The 14648-nt window shown below is 35.1% G+C and overlaps 1 protein-coding gene across 1 annotated transcript; it reads left to right on the forward strand.

The window, feature by feature from the left end:
• Nucleotides 1-5324: 5324 nt before the first annotated feature.
• LOC127979624 (inhibitor of growth protein 4) lies at nt 5325-9463 on the forward strand. Its single transcript, XM_052585205.1, has 8 exons — nt 5325-5418; nt 5847-5918; nt 6058-6224; nt 6410-6524; nt 6629-6743; nt 7452-7596; nt 7811-7872; nt 8038-9463. Exons 1-8 carry the CDS (start codon nt 5382-5384, stop codon nt 8075-8077), a joined length of 753 nt encoding a protein of 250 aa, XP_052441165.1. The 5' UTR covers nt 5325-5381; the 3' UTR covers nt 8078-9463.
• The last annotated feature ends 5185 nt before the right edge of the window (nt 9464-14648 follow it).

The following is a 14648-nucleotide window of genomic DNA, read 5'->3' on the forward strand; positions in this document are numbered from 1 at the left end:
GTGCTTTGAATCATATTAAGGACTGTGAGGCTGAATTAGTATTCAGGAGGAAGAGAGAGAGAGAGAGAAAGAGCGATGAGGAGAGGAAAGAAGGGATAACAGGGATGGGAGGAGGAAAGATAGGATGAAGTATGTATGTTTGTGGTAATATTACAGGGGAGCTGTCCAAACAGATGCCGGGGCTGATTGTTTTTCGTTTCGATATGTATAGTTTTCCAAGCACTTCATTTAACACTGTTCACTTGGTTTTATATTGATTCACATCAAATCTACAATATGTTTTCTTTTCTAAAATAAACTTTTAGGTTTAAATTGAGTGCCTTCGTACATTCTTAGGACCATATACACTTTATAACACATATACACAAACACATTCACACATTTTTTGGGTTTTAATTATTATTATGTTTTTTTGTTTGTTTGTTTGTTTTTTGTATAGGAAGAGAGTGAGGTAAGCTTTGTTGCCCCCCCCCCCCCCCTCTAAAAAATGCATGATTTTTGATCCTGTATTTAGAAATGGCCCATTATTTACATTTAGTCATTTGGAAACTTAGAAATTACAAATATAATAATAAATTAATATAAATTAATACAAGCATCTGTCATTGAAATTATTACATGTATATTTTAATCAAAATTAGGCCTATGTAAAAAAAAAAAAATCCTTAAGACTTATACACTTAATACTGATTAATACAAGCGAGGATGCATAAACTTAATCAAGAGTGTCAATAAAGACATTTAAATTGTTACAAAAGATTTGTATTTCATATAAATGTTCTACACATAAAAAAAAAAATCCTGAAAAATGTATTACAGTTTTAACAAAAATATAAAGTAGCACAATTTTTTTTAAACATTGATAAGATTTTTTATTTTTTTTTCTGAATGATCATGTGACACTAAAGCCTGTAGTAATGGCCATTCCTGTGGTTCAGTGGTAGAGCATTGTGCAACAGCGCAAAAGGTCATGGGTTCGAATCCCAGGGAACACACATACTGGTAAAAAAAAAAAAAGGAATTGTATAGCCTGATTGCACTGTAAGCTGCTTTGGATAAAAGCAGCTGCTAAATGCATAAATGTACTGTATATACTGTACTGTATATACTGTAGTGTAATTATATATATATAATACTAGTTTACAATATTACTGTTCTGCTGTATTTTTGATCGAATAAACAAATGAGCACAAGAGAGTTCTTTAAAGACATGAAAAAAATATCTCCTGCCTCTTCTCCTCCTGTACATTGTTCTTGAGATTAAAAAAAAATGTGTTTACTTAGCATCAACTTAAATTATTTTGCATCAGATCTTGCAAACAAGTTACGTTAACACAGTTCAGCTTAATCCACAGGAAGAGAGACAGTCAAAACACCATTAAATGACACATCATCATATCAACAGCTTCAGAAAATCAGACACCCAAAGTGTCGACACTTCGCACTATATAAATGACTTTACACAAACCAATGCCTCAACTATCCCCAACTTAAAAACGAGACGTATACCTGACACTGAGGGAGATAAATAGGAAGGAAGAGGGAGGCAGAAGGCTCATCCTGACATCATAAAGCCAACATTGGGACACCATATCATCATTTATTTATGCACCCAACAGCTTGCCTGAAGTTACAGGAGGCTCTCTCAAAGGGTGAGTCATCCTTTTCTCACTCTCTCTTTCTCCATCTCCCTCCCGTTCTCCACCCTAGCTCTTATTTTCAAAGCAGCCACTGACATCAAATTTACTTTGAGGCTGGGACTTCCTATGACTTCCTTGCATATTTAGATTTTTGTGTGTCTGTCTGTGCACATAATAACACATCATTTTAATATAACTGTATATGCCCCATGCCAGGGTCTATAATTTGAAGGTTACATGCTGTTATTTAACTTAACGTTATCGTTGCATGCTTTTAGGCTACATGCTGGTGTAACTTACTGTCATGCTAACTGCATAACTATAAATAGCTCTGAACATGTACTGACCTCCCAATGTGCTGTACAAGGCATGATGATGGGGAAGAATGCTCTTAACAATCCCCATAGCAAACTGCAGTACAGCCGCTGCAAATCCGATTTCTTCCCTCTACATTTGCACAGTGTGAGTACATCAGACCTGCGCTGTGCCGACAGAGCTCTAATTCAGACAGAGAGCAGGCTCCGGCCCGGCTCTATACTGCCCTTGGCCACGATCAATAACTCTATGTTAGACCAAAGTAATTCAGCAGGGTTTTATTCACTCTGCACATTTCTATGGCCCTCTGAGAACGTGAATCACCTAGAGCTCACAGTCCTGTCACTTTGTGCAGGGGATTTATAGTTTACTTGATAGTTTACCCTTCACATGGGTTTGGTTGAAAGGGTCAGTTCATGTCTATTGTTGATCTTGATATATATATATATATATATATATATATATATATATATATATATATATATATATATATATATATATAACCTCCACCATGAACAGCCATCTGCATGTGCCCTGAAACAGCGGTTTGGCTAAATGACAGAAAGTTCAATGTAATTTGCTTCTAGTCTATCCAAAAGATATTTAGGTTAATCTTTTTCTAAATTTTCTGAATAATGTTCGGGACAGTCTGGTACTTCTGACACACAGACTGTAAGTTTTTTATATTTAAAATTTGATATTTAATAATGCAAGTTTTGAGCAATGTAGAATAGTGCTTGTTTGTCTTTCTCCAATCACAAATGCAGATACGGCTTTATGTTTTCGTAGCACGATAGGCAATGCTAAATGTAAAAAGTCATTATAATTAGTATGTATTGTTTTTGTCTTGTGGCGCCGGGCATCACACAGTATGTTAAGACACAGGGCATCACAGTATGTTAAGGGGCATAACATTCCCATCACATTCTTGAGGTATTCAGCCAATCAATAATGTACATTATGTGGAAAATAATGTTTTTTGAACCTTAAACCACATAAACATATTGCATCACACCAAATACACCAAATAATGTTATTTTTAGCAACGTCATGTGACCCCTTCAATGTTATTTTGTTCTTGAGGTATTTTAAATGTTATTTTATACACATAATTAGGCTACAAGCTTATTTCATGATTCAGCTCTGTGATTGATTTTCGATTCTCTTTTGCTAACTCAAGAGAGAGAAAAAACATTCACACTTTCAAAGTATTTCTTGTAAATAATATTTTATGTCCCCTGACAGATTTATGCATTAATGACGATGGAAATCAAGTCGCTCAAATAATATGATGGCAGTGCTACCATTAATGAACGCCATGGGCTTTGCGATTACTACTTTGTCTAGGAAAGAGTGCTTGTCTTCTCCCTTTTTAATTTGCTCAAGGGAGCATAAATGCTTATTAGCATTGCCACAGTAATTTCTCCTTGAGGGAGACCACTGACAACACTCCCTAAACAGAAAGAGTGCTCCCTTAATACTTCATAAGATACGTGGGTGTTAGTGAGGCAAAATTATACCAGTCACAGCTAGAGGAGAGCTGTTTTATCCAAACCAACATTTCTGTGCCTGCTTAGGTTGAAAAAAAAACTGCTTTTAAAAACAGGAAAGGACTTCACAAAAAAGTGAAAAGAAATCAGCATGCAAATAACATCTTAAATTGTACTTTGAAAGCGATCATCTCGCTAGATCTTAATTATGTTTATCTACAGCTATTTTACAAATATGATTCAGAAGCATAGATTCACAGACTACATAGTCCAGAATACATATGCGAGCGATTTTAAAATAAGGTGGAAGCCTGTTTAGACATGCATCTGGATTGGGAAAGCAGCAGTTATTATGTTCTTTTGGCAGTCCTGTGGGGTGACATATTGTGCCAGCTCTCTTTTAAATGAAATTGAGTATCCTCACCAAACTGCACAACACAAATCTTAACTGCTGTGTTATTGTCTGGCTGTCAGCTCCACTTCTGTTATGTGTTTATTGGGATAATGACTGACTGTACTGGGAGAGAGACTAGCTACTAGCCAACAATCCCTGGAGCTCAGTCTCCAGGTTCTCTCTTGTGGAACAGTTCAAAATCTATTGACTATTGCCCTCTTCTGGTGAAAAGTACTGAATACATGCTGGGAAAGGCATGTCATAAAACCAATGGAGGATTCAGAGAGAAAACAGACATTTAAACCTCTTTTGTTTGTTTCTGTCAGGACCACTATCATCAAAGATGACTGACAGTTAGCATACAGTTTGGATTGGCAGTATGGGTTCTGGGCAAGAACTCCCTGCACAACTAACGCTGTGCTTTATTTAGATGATACTGGGAAGGTCCTGAACAACACTAAAACAATTAAGTGATTTGGAAAAATGTACAGGAAAGAAAGACACATTAAGATCTTATGTGATGTAAAAAAAAAAAAAAAAAAAAAATTGTTTATTATAATTTTGGGACACTTTTGATGTACACTATAGTCCTAAAGGGCTGCTTAGTATGTTGCACAAACTGTATAATGACTAATGTTTTTATTATTAGTTTTAAAAAGCAGTTTTGTATGTTATATTATGCAGTTACAAAATTTTGCAAGTGCTGTTCAGTCATCAACTCTGAAAGAAAGAAAGAAAGAAAGAAAGAAAGAAAGAAAGAAAGAAAGAAAGAAAGAAAGAAAGAAAGAAAAATTGGTGGAATAATTGAATAACCAATGACAAACAAAGCAGAATCCCTATAAAAGAGGTTAAGCTGAAATGTATATTTATTACATGACTTAGACAGATGCAATATTAAATTATATTTTACTTTTGAAAATGTCAAAATAGCAACACTATGAATTCAAAGTGAAAGATTTCACTCAGTTATGGTTTAATGAATAGCAAAAACATCAGAAATGTGCATTTGAAATTACTGAATAATAATAACCCCATAAATCACAATAAAAATGTAATTAAATATTCATTTAATATTTAATAATAACCAATTCTGGGGAGCATCTTACCCCAATGGACTAATTGTATCTTTTCACTTCAAAATAAAATCAATATTTGTCCCCTTCAACATAGCCTAATATAATGACATTGATCACTATATTCCAGAGATTAATCCCAACACTTAACATCGAAAATGTTTCGTCTGACAAATGTTGAGCATAACCATTAATCAAATGCACTTAATAATAATAATAATGGTGATGATAAAATCCTACAATTTGTTCCCAACTACACTCATTGTTCTATTTCTCATGGCATATATCTCTGAACATCCAAAGAGGAGATTTATCATTCTGTTTCAACACACTTTCAAAGAAGATGAAGGACATGTAAGAGGTCAACAGACAGCCCTCACTCATGACTCCTCCCCCTCTACCCCTCACTCCCCACCCCAGCCCAGGACTTCCGACGAAACCGGAAGAACCTTTGTTTGTGTTTGTCAAAATGGCGGCTGGAATGTATCTAGAGCACTATTTGGACAGTAAGGCTATTGTCTTTGTTTCGATTTCCATCCACATTAATAAACGTCTTCTGCGTTCATATTGTCCAGCATGTCTGCACGTTTCACACCCACACACTATTTACAATTTATTTACGTCAGACCATTGCATAGATATGAGACCATTGGTCTCTGAAGCTAAAGGGCTAACTGTAAAATATAAACAGTGTTTTGATGGTAACGATGGTTTTGTAGTTTTTCTTGGTGGGTGCGGCACTGATAAACGTGACAGAATGTAATATATAAAGTTACTGCTATTAAAATAATCACATATCGTAAATAAAAACACCGCAATGACGTCTCTCAGGATGGAGACTGTTTATTGTCGTGCTGGTTTTCAAATGCCCACAGCCTTATGGGTTTGTTTAATGATACTGTAGATGATGTATATGCCATTTTTTTCTCTTTAGGCATAGAAAATCTGCCATTTGAGCTGCAGAGGAACTTCCAGCTGATGCGAGATCTGGACCAGAGGACAGAGGGTGGGTCTTAACTATAGCCCCGCCCCCCAATACAGTAATATAGAAGAATACCGTTAATGACATTTTCACATGTTTATATTTAATGCCTGGTTGCTTGAGATAGTGAGTGATTGTTTGTTTACATTTCTTCTTTGTCTAGATCTGAAAGGGCAGATTGATTCTCTGGCTCGTGAATACACAGCCAACGCTCGGACGTTGTCCTCCGAACAGAAGCTCTCACTGTTAAGACAGATCCAGCAGTCTTATGGGAAGTGTAAGGAGTTTGGAGATGACAAGGTCCAGCTTGCCATGCAAACCTATGAGATGGTTAGTGTGAATTTGCATTTACTCCTTACAAATGACCTTTTATAACTTTTGCAAATTGTTTTTATATATTACATTTTAATATAAATGTACACTACTATTTAAAAGTGTGGGGTCAGTAAGAATTTATTTGAATAAGTCAATATTTTATATATATGACTCCATGCATCATTTGTTCTATGCGTTAGGTGGACAAGCATATCCGGAGGTTGGATACAGACCTGGCTCGCTTTGAGGCTGACCTCAAAGAGAAACAGATAGAAAGCACCGATTATGACTCTACCTCCAGCAAGGGCAACAAGAGTAAGCTTCTTATGACTAATAGGGATGTTTTGGCCCATGCACATCTCTTTTGTGGATCTCTATATCTCCACAAGTCTCTGATGGTCGTATATTGTTGTTTGAAGGTGACCATCGAGGACCCAAGAAGAAGGAGGTGACTCGCACTAGGTCAAAGGTGAAGAACTCTGATGATGACTGCAGCTCAAAGAGTAGTCAGAAGAAGGTCAAACTCACGCAAGGGTGAGAATCACACGCATTTTCTATTATAACTCTTTTCTTTTTATGTAAAGTGTCATTTTTTAATCGCTTGTGGCGCCAGAATTGTAGTAAAATCTGGTTGATCTTCATATATTATAAACTACTACTGTTAAAAGTTTCGATTTTTAAATAAATGTATATTTTTATTCAGCATGAATGCATTTAGTTCATCAAAAATGACAGCAAAGATTTTACTAAAGATTTCTGTTTCACAAAGTTTGTTTTTATGAATCTTCTGTTATTCAGAGAATCCTGAAAATAGAAAAAAAAAATGAGCAGAGCTGCTTTCAGCATTGATAATAATAAGAAATGTTTCTTGCGAAGCTAATCATATTCAAGTGTAATGATGCTAATAAACCACAGGAATAAATTGCTTATAAAATATATGAAAATAGTTGTTTTAAATTGTTATAATATTTCAAAATATTACCGTTTTTGTTTTGTCTTTGATCAAATAAATGCAGCTTAGGTGAGCATAAAAGATTTATTAAAAACCTCCCACCATGTACATAATTGTTTATGAAGTTGTTCTGAAATACCAGATGGTTAGCTTTTCCCCCTAAAGTCCAGACTACATTATTTTTTTTTTTACCTTTGTAACTGTTTCTGTCAATAAAAGAGGCCAAATGCACCATACAAAAATAAATACATTCCAAAACTGAACTCAATTTGTATAAAACTGTCTTCCAGCTCGGAGTTTTCAGCCCCAGCTGTGAACTTCGGGAACGTGCACCCCTCGGATGTGCTGGACATGCCAGTGGACCCCAACGAGCCCACCTATTGTCTCTGCCACCAGGTTTCATACGGGGAGATGATTGGCTGTGACAATGCAGACGTGAGTCTCCTTTCTCATCCAAAGTCAACAAGCTCACAGCCTCTCATACATTATTGCTGACATAGATATTTATTTTATTATTTCATTAGGTTTATTTTCCCTTTACAAGTTCGAATGGAGATGAAATATCTAGTCATAGGCTGCAGCATTATTACAGCCGATTCCTGTATTTTCAGAGCTGTGGTAAATGTGTGTGTGTTTCACTTTTGTTTAGTGTTCTATCGAGTGGTTCCACTTTGCCTGTGTGGGTCTGACCACCAAACCCAGAGGGAAATGGTTAGTAGTCATGTGATTTTTGCCCTTGAAACTGATGCAAGTCATTGCTGTCGTGCATCAGTATTGAAACTGAAAGAAATTTCAGTCTGGAGTAACTCACTAAATATAGCAACAGTGAATGTGCATGTATTTTTCAACATTTGCTTTGTTTTCCTTCTACGTCAGGTACTGCCCAAGATGTTCACAGGAGCGGAAGAAGAAATGAACATGCAAAACAAGAGAATTCACAGAGAGGGAGGTAGAGGCAGACACAAGGGCCCCCCATAGACACTAATATAGATCCACTCTCTGCTTAATCTGGTGCTTGTCGTCCTCTTTTCCATCTTCACATCCCTCTCTCAGCCAGACAGTAAGAAGGGATGACGGGTGAAGATGAAGGAGCTGTAGTTATTAATTTATCTGCTCAGTAATGAAGATGACTTTTGTTATGGAGTGTTTTGGTTCTGCATTTTTTAATATTCTTACATTTTCGGATTGTTTGTTTGTTTGTATAGTCTTTTTTATAACTCATTTTAAACACATGAACTCAGCGGTCAGGGGGCATATCAGGAGATCTCGCAGTTCTTTGTCGCACTTGTGATTTCAGACTGCATCATTTCTGTCAGTACATCCTTCTCAGTTGGGATCATTTCCTGCTAATCTCAGTTTTTGCCTTTTAACAGACAAAAAGGGGATCAGGTCCCAGATTAGACTGAAACTGGTCCCTTATCTAACTTATTTTCTCAGTGCGATTTTCTTTAAAGGGCAACAGTTATCAATTTACCTCACCAGATCTGAGACGTTTATTTGACAAAGCAGCAATTACGAGAAAACAGCTGCTCAACGGGGTTATTTAACTTGATTTACACCTACTCAGCCTTTTCCAGTTCTCTCTCTCTTTGTCTTACATTCACAAATCCTGCACTTGAAGACCACCTCGTCATTTCAAGTCCATTTCACAACTGTAGATTTCAATGCAGACATGTTTTTGGTGCTTATGGTCACACACTAGTTGGATCGTATGAAATCGGTCATATTCCGGACTGTTGCAAAGCATTAACTCAGCATGTAACATATTCAGTTAAATCGCTTTGACACCTGGTCATTAATGCATTTGGTGTTTTCTTTTGTAACCTATGAATTAACTCAACGATTGCTGTGTATTCAGCAACAGGGTTCTTTGCAACTGGATTTTGGTGCTTATGAATATATTAAAGATAATGATGTGTATGGTTTAGTTAAGTGCGTGAATTACACAGCATTGCTTACAGTGGTTCTCAGTCATTGTGTTTATGTCATTAAAGCAGTATGATACTTTTTATCATATGTGTGATATGTGTTGATATCAGCTTGTATTTAAGGTTCGGTTATTTTAATAAAATAATTACAGGTATGTCAGACAATGCAAAACCTGGTGCTACAGTCCTTGTTGCCGGTTCTAAATGATTCTATTGTCTGGTGTAAGATGATGGGTTTGTGTCATGTGTTGTTTTGCCTTTGTCATGTTGCTTCGTGATTGGATTGTTCCAGATATTCTAGAGTACCGTACTAATGTCAGATATTGGGTCTGGTGTCTTCCATCCTGAACGAACAATGCCTGATTCTGAAAGTGTCCTTGTGTCTGTTGGTCATTCTTGGGTTTTTGAATGCTGTTGTCTGAAAAAAGTATCATGAACATCGTGTAAAGTATTTCAAGTCATCTGAGAATTAAAAATAATAATACTATAGTATAGTATATGGAAGTCATTTGATAAGCTGAAAAAAGTGGAGAGAAAAACATTATAATTAAATATTTATATGTAATATATAAAATATATATACTTTCTTTTTTATTTACACTCATTCAAAAGTTGTTTTTGAAATCTCTTTGGCTTACCAAGTCTGCATGTTTGATCAAAATACATTAAAATAATATATACAGTGAAATGTTATGATTTAAAATAACTGTTTTCTATTTTTTCTAAATGTCATTGCTATCTATGGTAGAAAAGCAGTTTTTCTTTTTGATGCTCAAGAAATATTTATTTTTGTCAATGTTGAAAACAGTTGTGCTGCCTAAATATTTTGTGGAAAACTTTATACTTTAAGTTCTTAAAGAATGATTCATGAGTCAAAAAACAATTTCAAATAGAAATATTTTGCAATTTTATAAATATTTTTTTATCAATTGAATACACTTTGCCTATTTATTTATTTTTATTGTATAAAATGGCATAGGTTCTGAAATATCTATAAAGGCATTGCACAGTAATGTTGAGTCCCCGACCGTGGAGACTGTCCTCCTCTTAAAAACGACCACATGGGTCGTTTGTGCAAGCAGCATATTACGACCTATTATTACGTTTTAAAATCAAGCGCCCTCTAGCGGCCGTATTACGACAGTCTCGTTTGTCGGGTGTGTCGTCATCAAATGACCTTTGACTGTCGTTACCATCGTTACCACCCAAAAAAAGGAGGCGTGACCCAACATCTTACCATGCGTTGTTGTCCAGGTTTGTAAACAATTTTATTTTATGGTTTATTTTTTAAGGTACTGTTCTGATTGTCTGCAATTAATGTCAAAGTAAGTGCAGTTTGACGTTTTCTTTACAAATATGTTGTGAATGCCAGTGAACGAATGTGTGGCAATCGCAACGAATCTGAAATGACCAGTGACCACAACACTTACCATATTTTTTTTTTTACCATGATAACTGTTTTACTGTGGTATTTGTAGTTAAAAATCATTAACCACAATGCCATGCCTTTAATACCTTTTTGTAATGTAATTGTGATTCAGTGTTTTTTTGTTTTTTTTTTCAGTTTTGCAGTTTCTTCATATCACATACATCTCCAGCTCCTACAACAACATTCAGTGTCCAGCAGCTCTTTATGATGCTCTCTCTCTCTCTCTCTCTCTCTCTCTCTCTCTCTCTCTCTCTCTCTCTCTCTCTCTCTCTCTCTCTCTCTCTTTCTCTCTCACTCTCTCTCTCTCTCTCTCTCTCATTTTCGTTTCCTATTTTTCTGAACTGTAATTCATAAATAAGTCACACATATTTTTCTTTCTTTCTCTTGTTCATCATGGCATATTTTCACAGCTCAGAATCAGATTTTGATCAGTTCTTGTATTAACAGGGAACTTGTACTCGAAGCTCAACTTGAAGAAGTTTCCAGTGAAGATGAAGTCCTTCAAAGGTTCGACACAGGTAATGTTGAAGATATGTAGTTATAACTGATTTACTTTAATTAATTTATCCTTACTTTATGTTAATAACCTTCCTTATAGTCCTTCCTTTCAAATATTTTGTTCACAGATCATTTCTAACACACTGTCTAAACATGTATGTATTAAAACAACAACAACAACTTGTTACTTTTTCTTTATTCCAGCTGAAAAGGAAGACCATGGGCCTGTCAAACCTTGTTTGTGGAGAGGGATGAATTTGACCATCTTGTGTGTTTACGGAGAAGACCAAAAGCTGCTAAGGCAGATATTTCCAGAGGTACGTCTGTGTTGATCTGAGCACGTCGACAGAACTTTACTGCAGTTACATTTTGCACCGAATTTTATGTTTTTTACTTTTTTAAATACCTCACGACCCCATCAGTACAAACCCTGTGCTATGTCAAAGTATTAATAATTCAAACAATTTCAGCAAATTCATATGATATTGTACAAGCGTACTCTCCAGCTTTTCCTCCTGCTGTCATTGACCATCGCCTCAGCTCTCATGCAGACTGTGTCAGGAAATGCTGTGTAACTTGTCATGTGACACAAAAGGGGCCGGTTGCGTAAACATAGCTATTATGTTAAGACTGTGACCAACTAGCAGTTAACCAAGAGATAATCATATTTCTTAGTAAAATTGGACCAATCTATGTTTTTGTAACTGACTTTAAACAATTATGACAAGTCTAGAGTAAATCAAATTATATGGCTAACTTTTTTAAAGATTAGTTTAAGCAGTTTATGCAACCGGCCCCAGGTCTTTAATTTATTTGACCAAATTAGATCATTTAAAGGTGTTTACAACAAGAACAATAACTATAATGACTACTTTAGCATCGCTACCAACAAATTATAAAGTTCTGTTTATTATTATACACGCTGCAGTTATGTTGTCTTTAACCACTAGCCCGTTGCTAGGGGGAAGTCGTGGCTTAGTGCTTAGAAAGTTTGACTCTTAACCATAAAGTTGTGGGTTTGAGTCTCGGCCCGGCAATACGACTTTTTTTGCGCTGCCCCCAACTGCTCACCGGGCACCGTAACATAAATGATCCCCACTGCTCCGTGTGTGTGTGTTCACTGCTGTGTGTGTGCACTTTGGATGGGTTAAATGCAGAACAAGAATTCTAAGTATGGGTCACCATACTTGGCTGTATGTCACGTCACTTTCATTTGTTGTCAATGTTTTAATTATTCATCATGTTATAAATTCAATTTTTTCCTGTCTTGCAGGATTTCTGACAGATTACTGAGTCCTTCTCCATCAGCTCTCCACAATAGCAGCCCTTCCAAAAGCATCCACATCACTCTCTCTTGTGTGGCACATCTGCTCTCAGTCGTTAGCATGTCTACTTGTATTATTTCTCCTCTAGTCAACACTCCCATCTCTACTGTGAACACTCCTGTCACTATCACCATCCCACCTACTGTATTCTATATGCCATATATATATATATATATATATATATATATATATATATGTGTGTGTGTGTGTGTGTGTGTGACCTTTAAGGTCATTTAATGATAGAAATGCATTTTCCAGCTGAAAATGATTTATAAAATATAATTATTAATAACCGTTTTAGTTTGTCTTGCATATGTTCACAACAGAAGCGATCAGTGATTACAGGAGATTAAGAGGTAATCATGTGAAATATTAGTCTTAACAATATTTTTCTAATTAGTTAATCACTTTTAAATGAAAGAAAATAATATGATTTCAGCTGGTGCCTTGCAACTCCTGGTTTGTAAAAATATTATTTGGCATTTTATAAACTTCTCTGCAAACAAATTGACAATTTTTATTTATTTATTCATTTTTTTAATTTTATATATATATTTTTATATTAGCCAATTTAGTTTTAAAGGGATTTTCTATTACATAATTCTGTCTGTACCTATTAGTTACTTTATCAATCAGTAATTTTTAAAAGTTGTTATATTTCACAATAATATATTATTTTTTTGTTTTTATTTCTTCATAGTGACAAACTAGAGAGAAAGAATGGTGTTATTTGCATTGTTTGTCTGAAAAGTTTGACATATCAATAAACACTGATATGGAAATTACTAAAAAAAAATTATCCCTGTGTTTTTTAAATTGTATTTATTTATTTATTTTTATTATTATTTTCCTTTTTTTCTGTAGTTTAACTGGTAGAGCTAAAAATTGCAAGATTGTAAATACATCTCCAAAAAACACACAAGTGATTAAATGTATACATTTAATACACTATAAATATATAAATATAATATTATTTTTTCATACAGTATATGCAAAAATGTTGAGCTTAAATATTGTACATTAATATTAGGGTAAAGAATGTGTATAATCGCAAATATGAGGCCCTTGTTTGAAAATAAATAACTGTAATCAACAAATCTATTGCTGAATCAGGTTTACCCCACAATGCAAATCCGTCATTTTAGTTTTATATTTAGTGGGTGAAAATAAATTCACCACAAGAACCCGGAAAAGCCTGTCATGAATGGCCGTATATGGACAAGTAAGGGTGTCGCTTCTGCTCAACTGGATTTTCATTGGCTTTGAAATCCACTTGGCACTCGAGGACTCGCTGTGACTGGACTTTCTTTTAGCCCAAATTAAAAAACGTTTAATGTTGCAAAGTAAATTTTGCTGTAATTATTACGTCAATAGTACCTTCAGTTAACAATGGTGCATTGCTATATTTTGTGAAATTACCTCTTTACCGAGATCCTAACCTTAAACCTGAACATAACTTAATTGAACTACAAAAAACAGCGCCATGACTTTAACTTTCCATCGATAGAATGGCTAAGGCTTATGGGCAATGTAGTTTAAAATGTTTAATAATGAAATTGTGAAAAATACTTCTTTTTTTAAACAAAGGGATATCTAAGCATGTTTATTGTGCAAAGTTATATGACATATGTGAGAGGCAGGCTGACATTTTTTATTTTACTAAGAGTACTTTTATAAACACATGTATAGCACTTTTCTATGAATGTTTGAAAGCTGTGCCAAACATTATTTAGTAAACATAGCATAATGAGTTGTCCTACCAATTTTCTTTTTGAAACTATAATCAGATTTTGATTTACAGCCATTTGGAATGTTAATTGTTTTGCTCTTCAAGGGGACTCTACTGGGCCCCTGGGGATGGAAGGGCAGGAAAAAAATGCACAGCTCTACTCTCATCATTGGCAACAAACTGTTGAGACACATTTTGTAGGTCGTCTTTTCAAAAGCATACCATTATGTAAGTTGGAAGTCATAGTTATCTTAGAATTAAGACACCAGAAAATCAACATAAGTGCCCATTTGGAAAGAGCTCAATTTATTTCATAAGATCAAGAGCAATAATACAGTGCTAATAGTAAACAAAGACAACAAATACATATTCTGACATTTCATCAGACAAGGCCAATGTGTCATTCAGTAAGACAATGTGTGACAGTGTGCAGTTTATGGTTCCAAACAATTCATGCAATTTAAAGAATCATAATATAAAATACCTAATTCATAAATCTCTGTAAAGAATGTCTCATCTTTGTCCTGCTCAGGAGCTAGACATCAGTAATGTGCATGAACATCTTCATTATAATACAG

This window comes from Carassius gibelio, chromosome B19 (genome assembly GCF_023724105.1).
Source record: "Carassius gibelio isolate Cgi1373 ecotype wild population from Czech Republic chromosome B19, carGib1.2-hapl.c, whole genome shotgun sequence".
Taxonomy (NCBI): Eukaryota; Metazoa; Chordata; class Actinopteri; order Cypriniformes; family Cyprinidae; genus Carassius; species Carassius gibelio.